General features: G+C 35.2%; 1 protein-coding gene across 10 annotated transcripts in view; it reads left to right on the plus strand.

The window, feature by feature from the left end:
* Positions 1-27,844, plus strand: part of ank2a (ankyrin 2a, neuronal) — an 87,970-nt gene that overhangs the window by 17,821 nt on the left and 42,305 nt on the right. For 8 of the 10 annotated variants that reach the window (XM_067404373.1, XM_067404379.1, XM_067404381.1 and 5 more), the window contains exons 2-18: positions 8,805-8,906; positions 12,920-13,018; positions 14,170-14,268; positions 14,381-14,479; positions 15,435-15,620; positions 17,633-17,656; positions 18,990-19,088; positions 19,726-19,824; positions 20,090-20,188; positions 21,080-21,277; positions 23,197-23,295; positions 23,695-23,793; positions 24,429-24,527; positions 24,636-24,833; positions 26,767-26,865; positions 27,115-27,213; positions 27,306-27,503. In XM_067404373.1, the coding sequence (XP_067260474.1) occupies positions 8,805-8,906; positions 12,920-13,018; positions 14,170-14,268; positions 14,381-14,479; positions 15,435-15,620; positions 17,633-17,656; positions 18,990-19,088; positions 19,726-19,824; positions 20,090-20,188; positions 21,080-21,277; positions 23,197-23,295; positions 23,695-23,793; positions 24,429-24,527; positions 24,636-24,833; positions 26,767-26,865; positions 27,115-27,213; positions 27,306-27,503 (1,995 nt within the window). Of the gene's footprint in view, positions 1-6,309; positions 6,418-8,804; positions 8,907-12,919; positions 13,019-14,169; positions 14,269-14,380; positions 14,480-15,434; positions 15,621-17,632; positions 17,657-18,989; positions 19,089-19,725; positions 19,825-20,089; positions 20,189-21,079; positions 21,278-23,196; positions 23,296-23,694; positions 23,794-24,428; positions 24,528-24,635; positions 24,834-26,766; positions 26,866-27,114; positions 27,214-27,305; positions 27,504-27,844 lie in introns of those variants that run through there. The other 2 variants (XM_067404375.1, XM_067404377.1) reach the window with 2 other exon arrangements.

Here is a 27,844-nt window from a genome sequence, read left to right on the forward strand (position 1 = left end):
AGTTGACGCATTCAACTGGCTAATTTAAGAAGATATACTATTAAAAAATATTGTTGTGAACCTGACAGAAAATCTGCAAATCCAAGTCAGTTCACCAAGAAAAAAATATCAAATGCAAATACAACAATACTGTAAATGTATCAACTTTCACAAATGCTTTAATCAATATATTTAAAAAGATTAATACTATATTCCACAATTAATACTGTATTCCACATTTGTTTGAATTAATGTTGTAGTGTGCATTTTGATCAAATTTTTAATTTGTGAAGTGTAAATTGTGAATGTTAATTAGGTTATGCATTGTAAACAGGATTAGCATTGCTGATTAAAAGTGTGGGGTCGCTAAGATTTATTAATGTTTTTGAAAGAAGGTTCTTATGCTCACCAAGGCTGCATTTATTCAAAAGCACATAGAAAAACAGGGAAAAAATATGCCCCTCTGAATGATCTCTAACAGGTGCAGGATCAAAAAAAAAAAAAAAAAAAAAGAAAGAAAAGAAAAAAGGAAAATCCGCACACTGTGTGTTTCGAATAAAGGTGCCTGTGCAAGATCTTTATTGATCGAAACTTTGCTGTTTTATTTTGCAAATAAAGAGAATAGTTTAAAAAAATGTGGAGATTTTCCTAAAAACAAACAAAACAAAAAAAACAGTAATGCTGAAAAATAAGCAATTTATTAAAATGTAATTTATTCCCGTGATGACAAAGTTGAATTTTCAGTATCATTACTCAGTCTTCAGTGTCACATGATCCTTCAGAAATCATTCTAATATGTTAATTTGCTGCTCAAGAAACATTATTATTAACAATGTTGAAAGTAGTTGTTCTGCTTAATATTTCTGTATATGTGGAATCTTTTGTAGCATTATAAAATGTCTTTACTGTAACTTTAGAGCAATTTAATGCATCCTTGCTGAAAAAAAAAACGATCCTGTCTCTGAGAATCAGAGGCAGCTTAGTGAGATCGTTACTGATGAATAGTGACATTATAGCATATGCAGTAGTCGCAGACCCCATCAGATCCAAGAGGATTTACAGTTCAAATCTTCCTACAGCATCCTGCAGATTAAGTGTATTTCTTAATGGCACGATTGTGATGCCGAATGCTCCTTGCTGACCCTCTGATCATCCGCCCTGGGCATTTACCACAATGCCACACCACCTCACCAGGTTGGCTCTGTGATTTCAGTAGCTGTATGTCGGAGCATGCCTTTCCCCTCCAGGTGGATTTAAATATAACTTGCTGTTGCCCTAGTGTATTCATCTCGCTGTCCCCTGACAGCCTCCGCTGTGGTCTTCCCCAAACTCCTCCCCAGCTCCGATGAGCATGCAATGTGCCACAGGTGTCTCTGTAGACCAGCTGTTTGTCATGCTCTCGCTATTATCAGAATCACATTTTTTTCTCTGAAACAAAAGCTTTTTTATTGTGCCTCTACTCTTATACACTCATTTGTGAAGCACACTCACATAGACTCAATCCTTAAGCTTTACTCGACACTATAGCTGAATGCCTCTACATCTGGACAGGCAGGTCAACCCTCTCTCTCTCTCTCTCTCTCTCTCTCTCTCTCGCACTTTCTCTCTCTGGTCCCTGGTTTACACAAGGCGATATAAATTCAGATTCCACGAGTGAGGCTTTTCTCTCTTCAGTCAACCAAAGGACCAGACTATCTCTCAGTGGGGGGGAAAAAGAGACAAACTGTTTGCACTGAAAAGACAGTTCACAGTGGATCAGAGTAGTTAAGTTATTCCGAGTGAATTGTGGGAGGACTGTGGCACAGAGCGTTTGTTATCACCTTATTCAGAGGAAGCACATTAGTAAGAGCTATTGGGAAAAGCAGAACAAGGACTTCATCCATTGCTTTACATAAATATGATAAACGTTCTGGGAGTGTTCCACATCTGAAGTGATAGAGGAGTACCTGTGTTCGGTTTTCTGTGGTTTGGCATCATGGCACACGCAGCAGCACACCTGAAAAAGGCACGGGAACTAGAACAACCTCCTGAGATAAAGGCTCTCGCCAAAGCCAGAGAGAGACGCAAGAGACACAGAGAGAGAGCAGAGCGCAAACGCAAGGTATTGACACTTACAAACCATTAACAACAGCAGTTTTACCTCAAATTCATCCGTGCAAGCTCAGATACAGCTGACCTTTTGACCTTTTGGGCACATTTAGGAGCGCATGCTATTATGTTTAAATAAATTTTCCATTATTTAATTTAACATTGTGAGTGTCAAAATCTTTTTGGAAGTATCATAGTAAGAATGAACACAGACAGCACTAGTAGTATTTAAAATAGTCAGTGTCTTTTGTAATGTGCAAATATATATATGTTGTTCTCCATATTTTAATCGTTATTTATTCTTTGTGAATTGTTAATTGTAGTGCTTTAGTGTTAGCGGATGTAAAGTAACTGTGATGAGAGTTAATCTGTGTAGAATTCACATGTCTATAGAGGTCAGGGTGTGTAATGTCATACAGTATATGGACATAGTGCAAGTCCAGCAATATCAGTGCAATTATGGGTGCTTTGTAAACTTTGTCCTGCTCTGCCTCAATTTTATGCATATACATAATTTAAGAATGATCATTTGTACAGTCTCTTTCTAATGCATTTAAATGTTATGATTCAGCAGCCCCAAGTCAGACAATATATGCAAGACATTTTGTGTAACATCTTTATTTTTTTGCTTTATATTTAATTTTAATAAAATATTATTTAATTATTGTTTGAAAAAATATATATATTTTTATTTATTATTATTATTATTTTTAATTCTCATCCGTGGATGGAGAGTTGTTACTTGCAGTATAAATAATTAATACAGCATTTTTTTTTCCTAGCATTTATATGCTGCAGATGAGCTCTGAAAAATCCTAGTCAGCTGTTCCGCACCTGTTTCAGATACTGGAAGAGGCTTAGGAAATAGGATCATCCTTTATGCAAATATGTCTAAAATCTCATTGGCTACATATGCAATGACATAACTTTTTGATAAAACTCACGTGTTTTAGTTTTGAGCTTGCAATCTGCCATGCACTTACCAGTTTTGAAAATGTTTTACTATATCAAAGATTTTATATTTTTTTTATTGCTAATTTATTCATTTTATTTTGTTTAATTAAAATATAAATGTGATTTGTAGCAACTCTCTTGTTCAGTCTCTTTTAGTAAAATAACAACTCGTTATTCAAGTAATTTTGTTCAATGAATGTTAAAAAATTATATTTTAAATAGCCAAATTCCCCATTCACATATAATTTTTATAATGCAGCCAAAAGATACATTATGAGAAACACAAATGATTAGTTCCCTCCAGAGTATTTCGATCATTCATCACGTGACAGAAGCAATGAATGAATCCTTCACCATCACTACTAAAAGTGTTTGTCAGCACAGATGTGTCATAAAACATGTCCCTCAGTTAATTTGTAGAGCTATTTGACCTGCGACCTGCTGCAGCCTATAACAACTTGACTGGCAGTGTCATCATTACAATGTTTTCAGATGCTTTTGAAACTAGAAATCTTATAAGCAGGTTATCATAACTGAGATAACCTGCTTATAAGGACCAGAGCTGAGAATGTTTACATAGAATTACAATTTGCATGTGGCAAACTTTCATGTATATTGTCATTTACATGTATATAGTACAATTTTACAGTTTTTATGTGTTTATAATGTTATTTACTCAAACATATTGCTATTATTTTTAAATTAAAACATAATGATATAATACACTACTGTTAAAATGTTTGGGGTCAGTAAGTTTTTTAATGTTAATATTTATGTTTTTGGAAAAAAATCCTTTTTTTTGGAGGGTGGGGTGGACAGTTTACTTTTATTTAGCAAGGATGTGTATTAAAAGCAAAGACATAATGTAAATAAAAAAAAAACATATTTCAAACAAATACTCTACATTCATTCATCTCTTCATCAACCTTCTATTCAAAAATATTAAGCAGCACAATTGTTTTCAACATTGATAAGAATTTTTTTCTTTAGCAGCAAACAGGCATATTAAAATAATTTTTAATGCAATCATGTGACACTGAAGACTGAATTAATGTAAAATTTGCATAACAGGAATAATTTACATTTTTAAATTTATTTAAAAAAAAAATGTACTGACCCACACTTTTGAACAGTATTGTTAATATTTTTGCAATATTTAGTTTACATTAATATATATATATTGCCTCATCTATCAGATAATTTGACTAATGGGGAGACAAATTATACTTTTTCCTGAAAATGAACTGTTTATGTAGTGATATAAATATAAAAATTTTAAATACAGCTGCCTCAAGTTTTTACATTCTTCATAAAGTCAGATCACTATGAGTTCACTATGCTTAGTTTACTATAGCTCCAGTACTATAGTAAAACCCATATGTACATTGGTTAAAGGTACAATATGTAAAATTTTTGCAGTAAAATATCCAAAAACCACTAAGCAAGTGTTATATATTTTGTCCAGCTGATTACTAACAATATCTCTAATGTTTTCAACGACTTGTAAATCATGAGAAAATTCCCATTCTAAACAGTGACACGGGGCAGTGCAGTCGCCTGTCAATGACGTCAGTTCCCTTTGTTACCGCCTTTACTGACGTAGAAACCACATGACAACAGTGCCGTGGACAAATGCAGAAGTAGTGTCTAGCGTCCAGCAAATCACTAGCTTGCTTCAAGCAGTTCCTTATTTACTTTTTGCACGTTTTATGGTGGATTGTGTTACTTATTTATGGAACATAATTACTGTTTACCATCTGCCGCTGGTTCTGTCGACAAGGACAGCTCCCGTAAACTCATGACCGGAAAAGCGGAAGCGGCGCCGGCGACTGTGTCATAATAAAAGTCCCGCTGCTCGTGAGGCGTGTGTTGATCAATCGCTTCAGCTCCCGCAACACTCGGTCCTGCTCTGCTTCATACTACAGTAACGTTAATAATCGCATCCACGGACATGAGTTCTTCCAGACTCCAATCCCTATTTTTTTGCACCGTCCGTTGAGATGGAGACCACATGTCCCAAGTTTCCGCTCTAAAACTTGGCGTCATCAAACTACGCCTTTGTTTTGAACTTTTGAATAGGCTTCTAGCGACCTCTAGCGGAAAAAAAAATATATCACAAATTGTACCTTTAATTTTAGGGTAAGCAATTTTTTGCTAGGTTATTTGGGTCAAATATGGACAAACCCACCCGTTGGGTTTAAAAATGTATTTGACCCAAACAAGGGTTGAAAAAACCCAGCATTTTTTTAGAGTGTACCTTTAACTGGGAGCATGGCATTGATCAGGGCAGTCAATGGCAAGTCAATATGTCTGTAGTGGAAGTGTACCTAGTGCTGAATCATAGTCTGATCAATGCTGACCACCTCGGGGCCAGAGATGACCCACAGACACCGATCCCATCATGCCATTCGGTCTGATTCACTGTAGGCATTACTATAGCTGTGTAATCTCGATTTTACTCCTCGTGGATGGTGGTGTTAAACTGCTTTGCAAGAGCCTTCACTGAATTAAATAGCCGATATTCTTCAAGGATAAGAACCTCTTTTAGATTATGCTCCATGCTTTACGTAGTCTTGTAAATGTGTTGCGTTTTAAATGCTATAGATGGTATGACAACCAAAGGTTTTTGTAAATAACACCGTCTTGCTCCAGTCAAGATTTTTTGACTTCAGTTGTCCCGGTGGATACACATTCCTGGACCTCAGGAGGAAAAGGACAGGTTTCCCAGCTGGCTCTTCCCCAGCAGGATTGCCCTTTGCTGGGCCTTGCTCTGTCTGCCTGAGCGTGGAGGGGTTAAAAATAACCCAGCCCTGGATCCCGGACAGGGCGGATATTCGGCCTGATATAGCAATGGGAGACACGTTTACGGCCGCAGTTGTCAGTCACAAAGCCAGGCGGGAAGAGAGACAAGACTGGAAAAGAAGCATAGACGAGTGCCAATACGGGACACAGATTCTCACAGAAGACGCGGAGCAGGGATCAGAGAGAGCACATAAGAGATGATGTTCGGGACCTGAGGAGAAAGATAGACATGAAAGTTTGGGGGATTTTGCATTAGCTGGATAGATGCTCTGATGCTGATAATTGAATGGGCTCCTGGGTACTACCTGAAGACTGAGGATAATGCAAACCCATAAAGCTAAGTGCATGTGAGCGAGTCGGAATCAATCTTCCGAGCAGCAATTTGATGTTCAGTGGTTGGTTATCACTGGAAAAGACACAGCAAGTGCGGAATCTTACGAAAATTCCAGACATTGATGTAAAGTGTAGTGCTGTTTTTTGCAAAGCATGGGCAATGCGGCAATGTGTAGGGCGTGTGGTTCAGATAAAGGCCTGCGGACTATTGGAAGTGATCCATATCTGGACCGTTACTACAACCCTGTGGCAGATACCATGGTAAGGCAACCTTAATGATATCTCGGTTCAATAGAGGTTTGTTGAGGGGATTTTCCTGCTGGAAAGACCAGCATATGTTGTGTTTGGGATGTTGGAGTCATAAAGCAGAACATAACTCACCATCTTTTTGTAAACATGGTGACAGCAGTCAAGATCTCAACTGGAACATTCAAATGTTCAGATCTTACTTAAAAGTTGCTGTATGTAATTTTTATTGAATGTAGTAAAGCATACAATATAATATGTTTGCAGATGTTTAGGAATCATGCTAGGTTTACATACTTGTTTCTCCGAAAACTACAGCCAGTTATTCTAGTTTGAAATGTGCGTTCTGTGTCGGAATGTCTGTTTTTGTTTTGGTTCGTGTGATCCTGCCCACTGCCATTTTACCCAATAGTATTCCGCCCCCCTGGGTTGCCAGTTGGTGGAAAACAGCGTATTGCAGCCATGGAAGCCAGCAATTGAACTAGGTCAGAGATCGCAGATCTTCCCAACCTAAAAAGCCTCGGCATCCATCCTAAAAGCTCTATGACCAGAGGCATATTAAAACGTGGATAAATCAACTAATCAACTTTAATGTTGTCTGGCTCGTCGCCTTCCATTGAAAGTTACGCTCTCTCTCCTGTTCGTGTCCTCAATCTGGCGTGAGCTTCGAGTCTGAGGTGAAGGGGGCAGGGCAAAACAACTCTCTCCAATATTTTTAATTTGGACTGCAGTACCCATTTCAACCACTAGCTGCCAATATTACATACTGCGCCTTTAAAGGGATTGTTCACCCAAAAATAAATAATTTATTTAATTACCTTCATGCTGTTTCTGACATGTGTGACTTTATTTCTTGAGTGGAACAAAAATATATATATTTTGGTATATATAAACCTGCTGGAAATGCAAGCTGGTCTAAGTTGTAATAGTCAGTATTTTTAGACTTTTTAGGTGTTGTATTCATTTTTATACTTGATTTTTAGCAACTTATTCATTTATGTACCTTCAGATACCTTCATTAGCAGTGTTATGCTTTTATTTTTTATTTTAGTTTCAAAAGTTTTCATTAAGTTTTTGTTTATGGTCTCTTTTATTGCTACAGAAGGTGTAATTTATGGGAATTTAAGGGGGGAATGGAATCAGGAAGTGTAGTGAGCCAGATTTGAACTTTTCTTGCCCTTATGAGCTCAAATAGTGTAGCATGTGTGCAGGACAACTTCATGAACAAATGTATAGGGCCTATTTCCAATGGTTAAGTCTTATTCGGATCCCACACGCGTTAAAATGTGACCTCTTAACCTCAAAAGGAGCAGAGGTCATGCCTTGAACATTTGGGTCAGTAGCCTGTGATGGCCTGACACATTAATGCTTCACGTTCTACATGACTTGAGAGGTACTGATTTATTCAATAGCATTTTAAATACTGCTGCCAGAGCTTGGGGCCAATGCTCTTGTCATTTCTATTTTAACCAAAATAAAATAAATACCTGAATGCTAGCTTGGACTGATCAAAAAGCTTGATTTTAGTCTCATAAAAGGGGTCTCTGGAATTTTAAAGGTTTTAATATTTTAATAAAAATACATTGAGGATTTTGTGTTGCAATTGCACATGCAGGTTTTATTGTCACAGTTGTGACTCTTATGCCAAGGACTTTAAAAGGAATTGCTCTATCTGTACAAACAAACACATGTTCGCTGAATGATGCCAAATCTGAAATTTGATCTTAGCATTAATTTTCTTCTTCGCATGGCAAGACTTTCAGTGCATTACTGTACACACATTCAGATCTGTGCGCGTGTGTGTGTATGTCATGTCAGCTGCCTTCATTCTGTTTTGCTGTCTATATTTAGCAGAGTCACTGTCAGACAATTCTGATAAAAGGAGATGCACCCACTGAAATGAAAAACTTCACATACACGCACATAAACATACAGCATATACTGAGCTGAATTTTCAGCATATTACTTCAGTCTTCAATGTCACATGATCCTTCAGAAATCATTTTAATATGCTGATTTGGTGCTCAAATTGGTTGGATTCGTTGATGAATGGAAAGTAACAATGTAAAAGTCTTTACTGTCACTTTTGAGCAATATAATGCATCACCGCTGAATAAAAATATTAATTTCTTTCAAAAGAATCTTACTGACCCTACACTTTTAAATGGTAATGTACATTATCAAATGGACCATCCTGATTGAAAAAAATATGAGCTCACCCAGCATTTGTTCTTGTTTAATATCTTATTTCACTTGTAAATATGTCATATGTCATATTATTACAGAAGTAAAATGAGATGCATTGACTTTGATCACTTGAATATTGCATTGTAATTTCTCAGTGTTTTACTAGAACTGGACTTGCGTTTCTTAATGTTTTTCTTGGTGTGTTGTTCCTACAGTCGGACAGTAACACCAGCTTCCTGAGAGCAGCCAGAGCAGGTAATATTGAAAAGGTTCTGGATTTCCTCAAGGGCGGACAGGATATTTCTACATGCAACCAGGTAACATTTTCCATGAACTAGGATTTCAGCGTTACAAAAAACAAGACATTTTTCTATTTCACTCTTTTGCTGCAATAATGGAACAACTGGAAGTTTTGTAAACAGTGACATTTCACAGTTTTTAGATGATGTATTTATGTATATAATCTAATCTGTGGAGATAAAGTCTGTTGGGTAATGCTGATGTTTTCCAAGAAGCAGGTTGTCATAAACTTCTTTCCAGCTTAAGAGACACATTCTGTCAACTGTGTGTTAGCTATACACTCTTTAGAAAGTCCTAGTAGATTGTGCTTTGTTAGGGAAGGATAATCCTGATTATTAGAAATAATGTATGTTTTTTTTTTTTTGCTTTTTTTTTTTTTTAGCACACATTACATTATGATGTTAGAAAGCGATACTGATTCCTAACAAATGCTGCATTGCCATCATGACATAATCAGCTAGTTCTCTGCCAGGCAGTTCTTTCTAGTATATCAAAGGCTTTTTACTCATGCACGTCTCTGGCAGCTGTTCACACTCCCGACCTTCTGTACCTTCTGCATATCCAAACCCTCCCACTGTCACAGCACTGCTGTGTTCAACCATTCCTTACAAATTACCCCTGGCATAACAATGCACTGATATCACCAAAAAGATATTGAAGGTAAATGGATCTATAATCTTAAAATGTGTGAAATGGTTTATCTTGAAATCGAACAGTCTTAAAATGCAAACATGCACGTAAAATAAAACAGTTTTTCTAGTCAGATATACAATAAAGTCGACTTTTATCAACGAACAGAAGATACCACATGCAAAATACCATTCAACGAGATTTGGCACAGGCACGAGCTACAAAATTGTCAACCAATCATCTTTGGGGTACTGGTTTTACCAGGGTGCGCCACATAAATATGATGCAAATGTAGTACTGAATGTTGAGGTCATTATACTAGCAAACAAATACCTAGGAATCATGACCAACCCGGGGAAAAAAGAGAAAATAAATCAGTGTTTTATAGGGATATAGTGATATCCTCATTTCATGGTTCGATACATATCATGATACTGAACTCACATATTATGGTGATACTTCAATACATATGATAAAATGTTATCAAAAAAATAACTGTTGATTAAAATGCTAAATTTGGTATTACACTGGGGGTGGAAATATAGGCTTGGATTCGGTGCTGCTAACCCAATGCACAGGACATTGTTAATGTTATAATGAAATACAGAAAAATACAAATATGCTTCATTGACTAGATATTTTTAAAATAGGCCACTTTTTACTGGTACCACAAGACATTTGGCATTATCAGGACCTACAGATATTCCCCCATTGAATTATTATACTAATTATTATATTCAACATTATATAGTAGTTCAATGTAGTACATTTACTAAAACTCTGTAAACTTTAATTTTTTCTCACACACTAATTTTCTTATTGGGTGAACTATACACAATACATATTGTGACTATATCCACGATACATGTTGCATTTATGTATTGCGATATATTGTGATAGTATATTGTTACACCCCTATAGTGTTTTAAATACCTTAATGTTACACTAACATTGGTTTAACAAGACTGTAGGACAAAATGTAGAAGACATGTTTCACTAAATTTGATAGTCACAGTGTATACAAATTGAATAGCATATCTGCTGATTTTTTTTTTTTTTTTTTTACATTTTTTATTACATATTTTGCTTGAAAAGTGTGATTGTGCTGTCTTATTTATTTAATTTTATGGATTAAATGCAACTTTGTGATATTTTGTTATCCAATGCAATGCAATTTTGTTTGATATTCCAATTTCCAATTAAAATGGACTGAAATTACAAATGTCATAGGGTTGCTGTGACCCCTTTATTATGTAATGGGCTGAATTTGCCACTGCTCCAGTGTATGATAGTTTTTACCATGACATTTATCCATTATGATGTCATCTGGAGTCGACCAGTAATGAGCATGTCAGTACAACAATGAACAGGCATTCCATGTTGTTTCCTCCAAAATCCACTCTTCTAATCCTCCCTGAGTGATATTGCAATATAATCTGCCCATGTTTTATCTGTTTTCCCCCCTGACCGGAATCCCTCTCTCCAGATGCAAAAACTCCTCCAGCTTTCATTATCCAAATAAATGAGATTAGAGTCTAGTTAATTCTCGTTGCCTTTACTGACGTGTCTGAATGTTAGCCACACTGTTACACAAGAGCTGTCATGATTTACCATCAAATACAGAATGGGGTGCATTAGTAAATTAAGACAGGTGGTGATGTTTAAATAAAGGGAATGCTTATTTACAGCTCCAGAAAAAGAGATTAAACACTTAAATTCCACGTTTAACTTGCAAGCTTGATTTATTAATGACAAGTGACTTTTACATGATATAATGAATTACACATTTTACAATGACTAAAATGATCATTGCACTAAAATAGAAAAAAGGCTTTTGCCAAATTTATCCATAGTAAAATCTGTTATAACTATTCTTTATATCAGGGATTTAACTGGGGTCTGGGAAAAGTTAAGATATAATAAAATAAAATAAAAGCAGAACAAATAATCAAATATATATATATATATATATATATATATATATATATATATATATATATATATATATATATATATATATATATATATATATATATATATATATATATATATACAGTACAGTCCAAAAGTTTGGAACCACTATGATTTTTAATGTTTTTAAAAGAAGTTTCGTCTGCTCACCAAGGCTACATTTATTTAATTAAAAATACAGTAAAAAACAGTAATATTGTGAAATATTATTACAATTAAAAATAACTGTTTTCTATTTGAATATATTTCACAAAGTAATTTATTCCTGTGAAGCAAAGCTGAATTTTCAGCATCGTTACTCCAGTCTTCAGTGTCACATGATCCTTCAGAAATGATTCTAATATGCTGATTTGCTTCTCAATAAACATTTATGATTATTTTCAAGGTTGAAAACAGTTGTGTACTTTTTTTTTCAGGATTCCTTGATGAATAGAAAGTTCAAAAGAACAGCATTTATCTGAAATACAAAGCTTCTGTAGCATTATACACTACCGTTCAAAAGTTTGGGGTCAGTAAGAATTTTTATTTTTATTTTTTTGAAAAGAAATTAAAGAAATGAATACTTTTATTCAGCAAGGATGCATTAAATCAATCAAAAGGGACAGTAAAGACATTTATAAGGTTACAAAAGATTAGATTTCAGATAAACACTGTTCTTTTGAACTTTCTATTCATCAAATAATCCTGAAAAAATATTGTACACAAATATTTTGTACAATTGTACACATTAAATGTTTCTTGAGCAGCAGATCAGCATATTAGAATGATTTCTGAAGGATCATGTGACACTGAAGACTGGAGTAATGATGCTGAAAATTCAGCTTTACCATCACAGGAATAAATTACTTTGTGAAATATATTCAAATAGAAAACAGTTATTTTAAATTGTAATAATATTTCACAATATTACTGTTTTTACTGTATTTTTAATTAAATAAATGTAGCCTTGGTGAGCAGACGAAACTTCTTTTAAAAACATTAAAAATCATAGTGGTTCCAAACTTTTGGACTGTACTATATATAATATACATATATACATATATATATATATATATATATATATATATATATATATATATATATATATATATATATATATATATATATATATATATATATATATATATATATATATATATATATATATATAAACATTTTTCTAAAATATTAAAAATATTAAACATAATTTTTAATCGTTTAATCTTCTTTAATCTTTTTTTTCTAGAGCTATTCATAACAATTTCCTATATTTAATAATCAATCTAGAAAATGCACATGGGTGATCTATTAGTGTAGAGTATTTTTTTTTTCTAGTATTACCCCTATCAGATCAAATATTTATCATTAGCAAAATGTGCTGTTGTCTTGTTTTGCATCGTAGCTTATTGTCAAATTTGCACTGATAGAAAATGTCTACCTCTGCACTTAGAATGGGCTCAATGCGCTCCATCTAGCAGCCAAAGAGGGTCATGTGGGGCTGGTGGAGGAACTTCTGGAGAGGGGTGCGACCGTGGACTCTTCAACCAAGGTTAAGCACACTTAAACACTCACAAAGTGAAGAGAGGGTTATGTGATTCCCAAATGGCTAGAGAGAGAGTAAATCTGATGGAATGCCAGTCATCAAGCACTGTGATATGATGAGTACAGTTGGACTCTGTTGACTCCTGTCATCTGACACACAGAGCCAAACAGACACACCCACACAAGCCAGGGACTATAAACAAATGACCAGCAATCACACAGATAGCAGAGAGCTCTATCCTGCAAGGACAAAAGCTTTGGAGACTTTGTGTTGTGCAGAAATGTGATTGTTTTAGTGATTTGCATACCATTTGTTTTATTATGGACTAGATTCGTAAAAGTCCTTTTTGCCTGATAAGATTTCTGCAATTTCATGCAAGCAGTGAGCGAATCAGGTCAAATGTCTCCTGCAGTCTCCATTGGCAAATAGCTTTTCTTGTTTCAAGCATAAGCTTCCGTTTGCAAAGGCCTGTCCGCTTAAGTTACTGCTGCTATGTCCGACAAACCATGCCACACATCATGTTCTCACGCAGTGAAAAATATATCTCGGAGCAAAGAAGACACTAACAACATGACAGACAAGACAGAGCAGGTTTATTATGATATTAAACAAAGTCTCAAATTTTAATATTTTGTAATTTTATAAGAATGTAAACAATAAATACAGTTTTGTGGCTCTTTAATGTGTCGTGACAGATCGCTGTAGTGCCTCAGTTCAAGCGGTTCTTGAACAGATCATCACTTCCTACTAGTTCATTTATAGCATCAAACATGAATGAACATCAGAAGGAATGTTGTTACAACCGCGAAAAATGACGTCAGTACACACCATTTTCAAGTATAGTCCACAGACATTAGTCTGATGCTTTGCTGGATATAATGGCAGATTTGGCGTTATGATTGGTTAGATCGCCTGTCAATCAAACTCCCGGCAAAAGATCAGTTGTGTTAGATTAGTTCATAAGTTGCTTTTGGGGTAAGAAAATGATACTTGAGAAGTCCTAATATTTTATACATTGTTGCTTCTGAAATAGTTTGTTGTTTATATATATTATTTTCAGCTTTTTTCAGTGTTGTCCCTTTGTGATTCACACAAGTACTAACATACTCATACACAAACAAGTGCACAATTAATATGTATCTCCCTTTCGTGTTTAGAAAGGGAACACTGCATTACATATTGCTTGTCTGGCTGGGCAGAAAGAAGTTGCAAAGTTGTTGGTGAAAAGAGGAGCAGATGTAAATTCGCAATCACAGGTGAGAAAAGTATAAATTATAATAATGATAATATAAAATTTAATACAAATTAATTTATAATTTAATAAATTGTTATAATATTAAGCTTTACTCTACATGTATGTTACTACAGAATGGCTTCACTCCACTTTATATGGCTGCTCAAGAGAATCACCTGGATGTTGTGCGATATCTTCTGGAGAATGGTGGAAACCAGAGCACAGCTACAGAGGTTTGGGATTGCAAGTGTTGTGTGTGTGTGTGTGTGTGTTTCCATTCTTTCCGACATGCCCATACAAGTATCGGTGTCTCTTAAAAAGGACCTGCTTTTCTTTTTTTCTTTTTTTTTTTTTTACATTTTCAACTTTCTTTAGTGTGTAATGTGGCTGTTTGAGTATGAAAAAGGTTGGCAAAGTCACAAAGCACAAAGTCCACTCCAAAGGGAGTTATTCTTTATATAAATGAGCACTGTTTCTGAACTCCCTGAATGCCTTGATTGTAGTCTTGAGTTTTATTCTGCAAACAAAAATGTCACAATATCTCTCATTTAAATAATTGCACAAGGTAGAGGCAAAAAAGGGGTCAAGGCCTGGTTGAGTTAGTTAGTAGTGTGTTGAAACTTGTGGTTATGGTAAGGGGGTGTGACATTTCCAAAACATGCTCAAAGCAGTTGAACAATTGCAACACACTGATCCAGCTGACCAATCAGAGCACATTGTGCTTTTCGGAAGGAGTTACTGACAGACTGGGAAGAGAGGTGCTGCAACAATGTAAAATATGTGAAAAATATTGCGGTTTTTGAACATTCAAGCTTAAAAATCTCTCTCTCTCTCTCTCTCTCTCTCTCTCTCTCTCTATATATATATATATATATATATATATATATATATATTACTAAATATGTGATATTGTTTATCAAACATTCAAGCTAAAGACTGTGAATAGAAGTGAAATCTCAATCCTGAATGATTCAAAATCATATTCATTCCTTCTAGAAAATCCAGCTAATAGCATCAGGTGGTGTATGGTTTCTTACCTGTTCATTTGATGGTTTATGCTGGTCTAGGTGGTTGATCAGCTACCTTGGTTTAACCTGCATATTGGTCAAGCTGGTTATGGTTTTTGTATCTGAACAAAGAGTTGGTTCTGTTTGTTAATCTCTGTCTATCTGTTCTCTCCATTTCTAGGATGGCTTCACTCCTCTGGCCATTGCTCTGCAGCAGGGTCATAATCAGGTGGTCTCTCTGCTCCTGGAACATGACACGAAAGGTAAAGTCCGCCTGCCTGCACTCCACATCGCTGCCCGCAAGGATGACACCAAGTCTGCTGCTTTGCTGCTCCAGAACGACCATAATGCTGATGTCCAGTCCAAGGTAAGGGAGTAAAGGAGTAAAGGACTTTTTTAAAGATGGCACTATAGTTACACTCTCAGGAAAAAAAAGGCACAAAAGCTGTCACTGGGGCAGTAAACTTTCAAAAGGTACACCACTGTACCTTATTTACCTCTTAAGGGTTCATATTAGTACCTAGGGAGTGCATATAACTACCTAAATAGTCCATATTAGTACCTTTTGAAAGGGTGACCATGTGTCAGCTTTTGAACTTTTTTTTTTTTAATATGGTTTTTGGACATGTACAGTATATTTTTTGTAATAACATGGTTTTGAGGATGTTCACCATGACAGTGCCATTTTTAGATATGGTGTCATGACAGTATCCTGTGTTGATTAAAACATTTAGCATAGTAATGGTGTTTTTTCCCCGTATGATACATGTACAGTATCATTGTGCCATGGTGTTCTTTGAACTTGTGGTACCATAGTATATCAGTAGGGTAAACATGTTGTTATACAGTCACTGTATCATAGTACATTTTTTTATAGATTTTTTTTTATTTTTAATTTATTAATATTGTCACTTAAAGGGGACCAATTATGCCTCTTTTTACAAGGTGTTATGTTAGTCTCAGGTGTCCCCAGAATGTGTCTGTGAATTTTCAGCTCAAAATATCACACAGATCATTTATAATAACATATTGTAAATATACGGAAGAGGATGAGGGCCAAGCAATAATAAAAAAATAAAACCATCTCGACATTAAAGTTGTTAAATTTCGAGAAAAAACTCGTTAAATTTCGAGAAAAAAGTCGAAATAAATTGTTGAGAATAAACTCATTAAATTATGAGAAAAAACTCATTAAATTTCAAGAAAAAAGTTGAGATAAAATGTTGAGAATAAAGTCATTAAATTACGAGAAAAAACTCGTTAAATTTCGAGAAAAAAGTCGAGATAAAATGTTGAAAATAAACTCGTTAAATTACGAGAAAAAACTCGTTAAATTTCGAGAAAAAAGTCGAGATAAAATGTTGAGAATAAACTCGTTAAATTACAAGAAAAAAATCATTAAATTGTGAGAAAAAAGTCGTTAAATTATGAAAACAAGTTCGTAATTTAACAAATTTGTTCTCGTAATTTAACAATTTTTTCTCATAATTTAATGACTTTATTCTCAACATTTTATCTTGACTTTTTTCTCGAAATTTAACAACATTTTTCTCATAAATTAACGAATACGTTCTCATAATTTAATGACTTTTTTCTCGAAATTTAACGACATTTTTCTCATAAATTAACGAATTTGTTCTCGTAATTTAAAAACTTTTTTCTCGTAATTTAATGACTTTATTCTCAACATTTAATCTCAACCTTTTTTTTTTCAAAATTTAACGAGTTTTTTCTCGTAATTTACCGAGTTTATTCTCAACATTTTATTTTGAATTTTTTCTTGAAGTTTAACGAGTTTTTTCTCGAATTTAACAACTTTAATCTCAAGATGGTTTTATTTTTTTATTATTGCTTGGCCCTAATCCTCTTCCGTATAAATGCCCATTTTTGAGTGGAAGCAAAAACATGCTGTTTTCATGCATGTATCTTTAAATGCAAATGAGCTGCTGCTCCCTGCCCCCCTATCCAGAATAGTGCTTTGCATTTACAGCTTGTGCCTCGGATACTCTGCCAAAAATGAATAAAACATCTGTTTGGTTTTGATTAGTATCCCTATGCGTTTTAAAGCCATATCTGATTAACCTTCTGATATATGGTTTTCTGAGCGCATACATCCTGATGGATTTTTACCACAATAGGGTGGCTGTGTACACACACTGCAGACACATAAATATGTTCAAGAACATATAATGTATTGATTCATTAGTTAAATTTGAACAAATTGAGTTATATTACAACACTTGCTTGGCTTTTTTTTTTATCTTCACAGAATTATAGTCATGCTTTTGGAAGATCCTTTTAAGATAAAAATGTAAAAACATAAAAAAATGCCATATTAATAAAAATGCCATATTTTTTCCTCATGTGCGACTCCCTCAGATGATGGTGAACAGGACTACAGAGGTATTAAGACTCTCAGCAGAATCCTGCATTCTTCTCAACTCTTGTTAAGCCTAATGTGCTACTTGACACTGAATCTTTCTTTTACAGTGCATGGGAAGAGTAGAGTCTTGTAGTGCATGACACATTGTTGTTTTTATTTTAGTAGCAACACAAAATTTATGGTTGTTTCTTGCTCATCAACATGTTTTATGCTCTGTTTTGAGCAGGAATTAGGGGTTCGTTAAGTTATTTAATACCACTTATGATTTTACTAACAGATTAAACAGACGTTTAACCAAAGACTTAATATTTAGAAAGATGGTGCACTTGTATTACTATGAATGGGAGAAAATGCAACACGCAATATGGAAGAAAAAGTCCCGCCTTCTAAATAAAAGAGCCAATCATATATTGGTAAAATAATCGCATCACTGCAGCTGCGATTAGCTCCGATTGCTATAGAAACAATCAGTGTTCTGAGACACGTGCTTAGGACTGCGCATACACAGCGGCTGCAGCCTAAAAAATAAGCTTCTTTAAAGCTATTTGAGCATAAGAACCCACATTTCATTGTTGATTGCAAATACAACTTTGGAGAATTTGATGTTTCCCCATTCAAAGAAATAGGAGCTGCACTTGCATGACTGAAATAGCCACTCAAAAGGCGTTTCAAAGATGGCCGCCGAGTGAAATGACTTAAAGGGACTTTGGTTTAACTCTTAACTGTGCATGTGAACTCATGCTGTCACTCTCACTGTCTGTGTAGAAGTCTCTCGGTCACATTTTGCTGCACCTTTTTGTTAATTCTGTTTTTTAAATTGCACCATGTCTGTCAGAATGGAAAGGTAAGAAAAAATGGCACCATCAAACGAACTCAGTAAGACAGACAATGCCAATTTTCTATCTATACATTCATCTTTAGCAATATGTAGTGAGTAGTTGCTGAATAACATTTGTTTAGATATTTTGTTCATCATCTTTTTTTTTCCTTTCATTGTCACTGAGAAACTTCTCATCTCTCTCATATGACACTGAGAATGTGCTCATATATTACATAACATGCACAAATCTAATCTTTATGTTTCTTATTTCATCAAAGTTTTTACTTTTCCTTCACTCTAGTGCATGGTTGGATCCATTGGTAGCAGATGAGAATCCAGACATTACTTTTACATTATTTTCTTTCTTTTAAGTTTTTGCACAAATGTGATGATTCACTGGAATGCTGCATGGTAGATCATGGATGACAGATGTTTTAAATTAGTTGGAAGACTAGCACTTGCAAATTTACCTTCATTCTGTTTCTCTTGTTCTATCCCTTCTTTTATCCCAATACTATTCCTTCCTCTAACAGAGTGGCTTCACTCCTCTGCATATTGCTGCTCACTACGGTAATGTTAATGTGGCCACGCTGCTGCTCAACAGAGGGGCTGCTGTAGACTTCACAGCCAGGGTATGATCATATACTGATCATAACTTATATTGACTAAAGTAGCATACTTTTTGTTCAAGTGTACATACTTTTAAATGTGTCATAGGACAGTTTCATGCTACCTCTTCTCGAATAAATAGCATATATTGTCCAAGCATGGTTGACTTACTCAGTGTACTAGGATTTTGGATGCACTACTTGCAATTAGGCAAATTATTATATAAGTCTTAAATCCATGCAATAGCTTTCTGTAAGGAATTGAGTGATATTTAAGTTGTTATTCACTGAAATCACACAATTATAATTTTTCGGTAAACTATCATTGTACAAGGATAATGTGCATGTCACAGTTATCCAAATTTTGGTGCAGTCGATCTAATGAATTATCGTTTAGTATAACATGAATTTCATATACTATCAGATTTCACATTTATGAAGCTATATATATATATATCTATATATCTATATATATATATATATATATATATATATATATATATACACACATATTTATACATATATATATATATATATATATATATACATATTCAGTTCATCTTTTACTTTCCCTGGATTTCAGCAGATAGTGTCTTGGTTTAATGGTTTAGTTCAATCGCTTTTTTTTACATTATCCTAAAAGATGTACTGTTTTGTTTAGAATGGTATTACCCCTCTCCATGTGGCCTCCAAACGAGGGAATACCAACATGATTGCTCTGCTGCTAGATAGGGGGTCTCAGATTGATGCCAAGACAAGGGTGAGTATCAATAGTACCATCAAAATACTGTAAAACAAGCGCCCTCTACTGTTCACAGAGAAAGAATTATTACTTCGATATAAGAAACTGATAGCTTTTTGTGAGTAATGCATTATGATTGCTGATTCAGACTGTTTAGGGTATCTTATTTTATGTTTGTGGATTTTTGCAAGTTGTTTTAATAATACATTGTGAATGTCCATTTATAATGTGTGTTTTTTCATATGTGCTGTTTGTCTGTTTCTGTCTTCTCTCTGTTGAACAGGATGGGCTGACACCACTGCACTGTGCAGCCAGAAGCGGACATGACCCTGCAGTGGAAATACTGCTTGAAAAAGGAGCTCCCATACTGGCACGGACCAAGGTACATGGAACCAAATGTTTCTAAGTGCTTTGTAAAAACTGTTAATGCTTATGCTTATGTAAACACACACACACACACACACACACACACACACACACACACACACACACACACACACACACACACACACACACACACAAACATTTTGGGTTTCCATGTTTTTTGGGGACTTTCTATAGGCATAATGATTTTTATATTGTACAAACTATATATTCTATCCCCTAATTCTAACTTTAAACACAACCCTCACAGAAAACGTTCTGTGTTTTTACATTTAAAAAAACAAAACAAAACAAAAAAGCATAATTTAGTATGATTTATAAGCAGATATATAAAAAATATATATATAAATAAATCAAAAATAAATCTTTTTTATAAAATGCAGTAAAAACAGTACTATTGTAAAATATGGTTACAATTTAAAATAACTTTTCTATTTTAATATATTTTAAATATATATTTTATTCCTGTGGTGGCAAAGCTGAATTTTCAGCATCATTACTCCAGTCTTCAGTGTAATATGAATCATTACAATAAGCTAAATCGGTGCTCAAGTAACAGTTCTTGTTACATTATTATCAATGTTGTGCTGCATAATATTTATTTGTGGAAACTGTAATATATAATATATGGATGTAATATATTTCACACAAATAAAAAACACATTTATTTGAAACAGAATAACTTTCGATCAATTTAATGCATCTTTGCTTGATAAAAGTAATAATTTCCTTTAAAAAACTTTTGAAAAGTACTATGGTACATGAATATGTTAATCATTCAATACCACAGTATCATGTCACCATATGAATGCTCCATTGTACCACCACAGCACTTTTATGATCTTAGTCTGATCTATTTTTCTCTCTTTCTTTATTTTTCCACACACAGAATGGACTGTCCCCGCTGCACATGTCTGCTCAGGGTGATCACGTTGAGTGTGTGAAACACCTGCTGCAACACAAGGCACCGGTTGATGATGTAACACTGGACTACCTGACCGCCCTTCATGTAGCCGCCCACTGTGGTCACTACAGAGTCACAAAATTACTGCTGGATAAGAAAGCGAATCCTAATGCCAGAGCACTGGTAATTCTTTGTCTTTGATAGACGATAAATGAATATGCATTGTGTTAATCAGCAAGTATTAGTAGCTATGTTTCCAACCACATATTTTTATGCAAATTTTTGGTTTATCACATAAGAACTCTAGATGGATATGCCGATATGTGCATAAATTAAAAAATGTGCATAAAAAAGGTATGCACTCAATTGAGGTGGATAATTTTTATCTGTTAAGACATCAGTGTAAGCTACAATGGAAACACATTTACCGAATAAATCCCTTGATGCGCAACCAAAAAACACACGTTACTTTGACTCAACTGAGGATGTGATTGGATAATCACAGTTGCACGGCGTCTCAAAAGTTTGGTCATTCTAAAATGCCTGAGCCAAAGTCTCACACAATTGCATTCCCAAACACCAAGCATCTGCCTCGGAACACAAGATAACGTGACAGTATTTATTGAGTTTAGTCTGCATGCCCTGAGGCCGAAAGTCATTTATGAAAAAAAGCCACAGTGGCTTCCCCAATTGAAGCAACTTCCATTTTTATTACAGATATTTTGTGCAAACTTTCTAGGATGTTGGGATTTTGTTCTCTTAAGCACATTGATGGAAATGGTTCTTTATTTGCAAATGTTGGTTACACTTTATATTTTATTTCAACTTATTTAATACTTAAGACATTCTAATAACTGTAATTTGGTATCCAACTATAGTTTGTACCAATTTTACTAAGTTGGTATCCAAATTTGTTACCCAAATGTAGTCTTGTAGTACTTGAGTAGTACTTGAGACCAGTCTTGAGATCGTTTTTTGAAGTTTTCAGTCTTGGTCTCGACCGCTTTACTGCTCAGACTTGTATTGGTCTCAGACTAAAAGGACTCAGGATTTTTTTTTCATTACTGGTCAAGATCACAACTTGTGGGGATATCATTAAATTGCTGGTGCATTATTTATTTGTTAGATTCATTAAACTGAATGTATGTAAAACTTCCTGCTTCAAATACAATCAGTCATTTATTTCTAATTTGATTTCTTTTGTCACTGTTGTGCTGGGTCAGCTATTAACAGGGTATTGTGTCAAAAAACTCTCCAAAATTAGTATAAACACCCAAAATAATTCAAGATATGATTGCAAAAAAGTACTTGTATAAGAACTTGTTTTTATATATATATTACAACATGATATAATTAAGCAATATCAAAACATGTTTTTAAACGCGATTTTATACAAACATTTAATAACCAAGAAGTTAATATTAAGTAACTTACATTTTAGACACAATTTTAAACAAGTTTTTGCTATTTTGGCAACGGAAATAGTTCCAAACAAATTCATAACGAAAATGTTGTGCGTTTCCAAGCAACACACAGCGGTTTTCCTTTACTGAATGAATCAGCTGCTTTGAATGAATCGACTCCGTGACTCGCTGACTAAGTGTTTTGTCGCCACCTACTGCTGGTTTTAATTTCATATTTAAAAGTATAAAAGTATCATTTAAAACATTAACCTAATTGTACCAATTCAGCAACTTCTGTGCCACCTCGGCAGTGCAAAGATTAATTTTGTTTTTGTGGTATATTGGTAACAGCTCTATACAGTCTCATTATTCAAATTATATTTATTGATTAAATGTAACACATTTCTCAGGCAGTAAATGTAAATCTGATATGTAGCCTATTAGCCTATTAAAATGAATTTAAGGAGTGCTGGCCTGTACTTGGTCTTGACTAGGTCTCGCCCTGTCTAGGTTTTAGTCTTGTCTTGGTTTCAACCCTACAAAGTCTTGTCTTGATCTCGACACACTCTGGACTTAGTCTCAGTTTATGTGGTTTGACTACAACACTCCAAATTTGCGCATAGGTTAAATAAGCAACTTTGGATTGAAACATAGATAGAGATGTACTGTATACAGTAAATATTTTTATGTTTCTTTTAGAATGGCTTCACTCCTCTGCATATTGCCTGCAAGAAGAACAGAGTGAAAGTCATGGAGCTGCTGGTTAAATATGGCGCCTCAATCCAGGCCATCACTGAGGTGAGAGTCTTAGTAGTCTGTGACTGTGCCCCATTTCACATACTATTTAGGATGAATAATATCTAAATTTCCATGTGACTTTGTGGAGTTTAATTATTTACAGTTTAATAATAATTAAACTTTGTTTTGAGTCTGATTATAACTGTAGCTCAAACAGAACATGCCACTAACAATGCCTTGGGTTTGAATGCATGAACTGCTAAAATGTATAAACTGAATGCAATGTAAATGTCTGCCAAATATGTTAATGTAATATGAATGCAAATAAGAGTGGATCTCTTCTGCTTACATTTATTGGGGAGTTGTTCCTCTTGTTGACCTGCTGACTCAACCACTGCTTGCTCATTCATTGCTCAGTATTTTAGCTCTTGTATCACTCTCTCCTCTCTTTCTCCCTAGTCCGGCCTGACCCCAATCCATGTTGCAGCATTTATGGGGCACCTCAATATCGTTCTCCTGCTGCTACAGAATGGAGCCTCTCCTGATGTCTGTAATATTGTGAGTACAATAATACTTTCTGTTGTGAATAATTGACTGGGGTTTAAGACTTCACCGACAGTCACTCTCGCACATTGGTTGTGTGATATCCACTGGCTCGTCTTCATGGTTTAAAATGGAAATATTACCAATATTGTGAAGTGACATTTTTCTTTATCAACAATTGCTCGCAAAATGGACAGCGATTCACATTGCGCGATAATAAATGCAAGTAGATTATTAAATTAAAGAGTAAATAAAAAAGTAGGCTAAATTACCCAATGGTGGGGTCCTGTTAGCTGGGGTTGTTCGGAGATGCCCACTGGTTCTGCTCCAGCTTTGTTTTGTATCTATTTTTTGCTGCCATTCTAACTGCATTCTAATAGGCTACATATTGAGAATGTGTGGACTCCGAAAGCATGTTTTTGCAAAGTGAGTGACATACTCGTTAATGCCAACTCACATATCATTAAAACAATAATCAAAATATTATCATAGACAATGCATATTGCACACCCTAGTGTTAGAGCCTTGGCTTAGCTCTTGCTTTGGCACATTGTGGCACATTTCCTGTCCTTTATACTCTCCTCTGGGTCAAAAAAGTCTCCTGCATTTCCTGTAATACTGACTGTAGTTGTGTGTTCATGTGTCATCAGCGTGGCGAGACGGCATTGCACATGGCTGCAAGGGCAGGACAGATGGAGGTGGTGCGATGTTTGCTAAGGAACGGCGCTATGGTGGATGCCATGGCCAGAGTGAGTCAATAAAAACACTTACGGAAGAAAGCGAAAATACAGATATTAATGACTACAAATACAGATTTCAATATACTATATCTTTTTCTATCTGACTTCTCCCTCCAGGAGGATCAGACACCCCTTCACATTGCGTCACGTCTAGGTCAGATAGAGATCGTGCAGTTGTTACTGCAGCACATGGCTCACCCTGATGCTTCCACCACTAATGGATACACACCTCTGCACATCTCCGCTCGTGAAGGGCAGGTGGACACGGCTGCAGTGCTGCTGGAGGCCGGAGCATCTCATTCGCTCACCACGAAGGTGGGACTGCAGGCATATCTGTGAAACAAATACAGACCCTCATTCAAATATATTGTCAAATATTAATTCAATAACCATGTTATTTTGTACACTACCTTTCAAAGGTTTGAGGTCGATAAGATTTTTTTAATGTTTTTCTTAAGCTCACCAAGGCAGCATTTATTTATATATATCATTATTAAATATCATTACAAATTCAAATAACAACTCCAGTTTTCAGTGTCACATGATCCTTCAGAAATCATTTCTTTTCAGGGTTGTTTGATGAAAAGTAAAAAAGAACAGCATTTATTTGAAATGGTGTGAAATTAAGTGTCCTTGCTGAATAAAAGTGTTAATGTCTTTAAAATCTATCTATATATAAAATCTTACAGACCACACATTTTTGTACAATAGTATGTACAGTGCTCAGCATAAATGAGTATACCCCCTTTGAATCCTTTCATCTCAATGAACACAAAAACAATTTCCAAAATGTTGACAAGACTAAGTTTTATATAACATCTGTTTAACTTATAACATGAAAGTGAGGTTAATAATATAACTTAGAGAACAAAATTTTCAGTTTTACTCAAATTAGGGTGATGCACAAATCAGTACACCCCACTGAAAGTCTCTGGAGCAAAGCTAAAAGACTACAAATGTCTAATTTAACAAGAATTCAACCACATGTGAGTCTAATTATTCATTACACAGGTGTCCAGCAGACAGTTGACTATAAAAGGGTGTTAAAACCCCTTCCCATATCATGCTGTCAGCAATGGCTCCACATGGAAGAGAAATGTCACAAGACCTGAGAAAGAAAATAATTTCTTTACACCAGAAAGGTGAAGATCAGCAATGCTTTACTTATCAGTCAGAATACAGTAGCAAAAGTGGTACAAAAATTAAAAAAAGATGGAACTGCAATCATCTCACAGAGACATCTAGGTTGTCCACAGAAGTTAACACCTCAACAGGAGCGTCTTCTGATTAGAAGGGTTGAAGAAAATCGGCACGCAAGTTCACTGCAGTTATCTAAAGAAGTAGAAAGCCAAACTGGGGTGACTATTTCCCGTGACACAATACGGCATACACTGCAGAGGAATGGCATGCATGGGTGCCGTCCACAAAAGAAGCCTCTCCTAAAGCCCAGGCACAAAAAAGCCTGCCTAGAGTTTGCCAGGGCCCATGCTGACAAAGATGAAGACTACTGGGACTCTATACTCTGGAGTGATGAGACCAAGATAAACGTTTTTGGAACTGATGGCTTCAAAACTGTCTGGCGTCGCAAAGGTGAGGAATACAAAGAAAAATGCATGGTGCCTACAGTGAAACATGGTGGTGGCAGTGTCCTAATGTGGGGCTGCATGAGTGCTGCTGGTGTCGGGGAGCTGCATTTCATTGATGGCATGAATTCACAGATGTACTGCTCTATACTGAAAGAGAAGATGCTACAATCACTCTGTGCTCTTGGTCATTGTGCACTTTTCCAACATGACACTGATCCTTAACACACATCTAAGGCCATTGGATTTCTGAAGAAGAACAGGGTGAAAGTGATTCAGTGGCTCCTCATCTGAACCTAATTGAACACCTATGGGGAATTCTGAAGAGACAAGTTGAGCATCACTCTCCATCCAGCATCCAAATCATGGAGGCCATACAAAGTACTAGATGTAGTAGTTTTTGCTGTGGGGTGTACTCATTTTTGCATCACCCTAATTTGAGTAAAACGGAAAAATGTGTAATCTAAGTTATATTATTAACCTTACTTTCATGTTATAAGTTAAACAGATGTTATATTAAACTTAGTCTTGTCAACATTTTGGAAATTGTTTTTGTGTTCATTGAGATAATGTTTAAAATTACTTTTCAAAGGGGGTTTACTTATTTACACTGAGCACTGTATTTGTCTGTATTTAACTAAAGATAAATAACCTTCCCTTAACAGAAAGGCTTTACTCCTCTACATGTTGCTGCTAAGTATGGAAGCCTGGATGTGGCAAAACTCCTCTTACAGCGAAGAGCACTTCTTGATGATGCTGGAAAGGTGAAAGTCAAAACTTTAATCACTTACTAATTACCATTTTACACTTTATTTTAATAATCTACTTTATACATTCTGCTCACTTTGATTAGAGTATTAGTAGACAGTTAGGTTAGGGTTAGTAGAATAAGTTGACGTACTTGCAAAGGTACTTTACAGTCTACTAATACTCTAATGACTGTTTTTTTTTTTTTTTTAAATATGTGTTCACTATTGCCATTTTTTTTATATATATTTGTCTTTCTGAAACAGTACGGTCTGACACCTCTGCATGTAGCTGCTCACTATGATAACCAGCAGGTGGCGATGATGCTCTTGGATAAAGGGGCCTCACCTCATGCTACTGCTAAGGTGAAAGATGACAAATATAAGACTGTCACTGCATCCAGCAAAACGACATAAATGTATTACCTGATGGTTTGTGTTAATCTCTTTCTGTGCAGAATGGCTATACACCCCTCCACATTGCGTCAAAGAAGAACCAGACTCAGATCGCCTCTGCGTTGCTTCAGTATGGAGCAGAGACAAATGCATTGACCAAACAGGGTGTGAGTCCTTTACACCTGGCATCTCAGGAGGGGCACACAGAGATGGCCTCCCTACTGCTGGAGAGGGGTGCACACGTCAATGCTGGCACTAAGGTAAGATCTAGATTGAGCCATAGATTTGTATACGTTGATGCCATATTGACCTACCAACTTGGAATGGTTAACATGACGCTGTTATCACTCACACTAACTAACAAATCAATGAATTTTCATCTAAAATGTCACAGCATTGTGCAGCTTATAGCTGTAAAAACCACTGAGCTATAAATTCCAGACTAAATGGGATATGTGCTGGTTTATATTTTTATGTATAACTCAATATGCAATATCCATATGCAGAATTATACATTAATGATAAACTAAATACTTTGAAAATCATCTGCTAATGTCTACTGTAGATATAAATATTCATACATATGAATAACTAGGTTAGA

The sequence above is a fragment of the Chanodichthys erythropterus genome, chromosome 12 (assembly GCF_024489055.1).
Source record: "Chanodichthys erythropterus isolate Z2021 chromosome 12, ASM2448905v1, whole genome shotgun sequence".
In the NCBI taxonomy this organism is placed as follows: Eukaryota; Metazoa; Chordata; class Actinopteri; order Cypriniformes; family Xenocyprididae; genus Chanodichthys; species Chanodichthys erythropterus.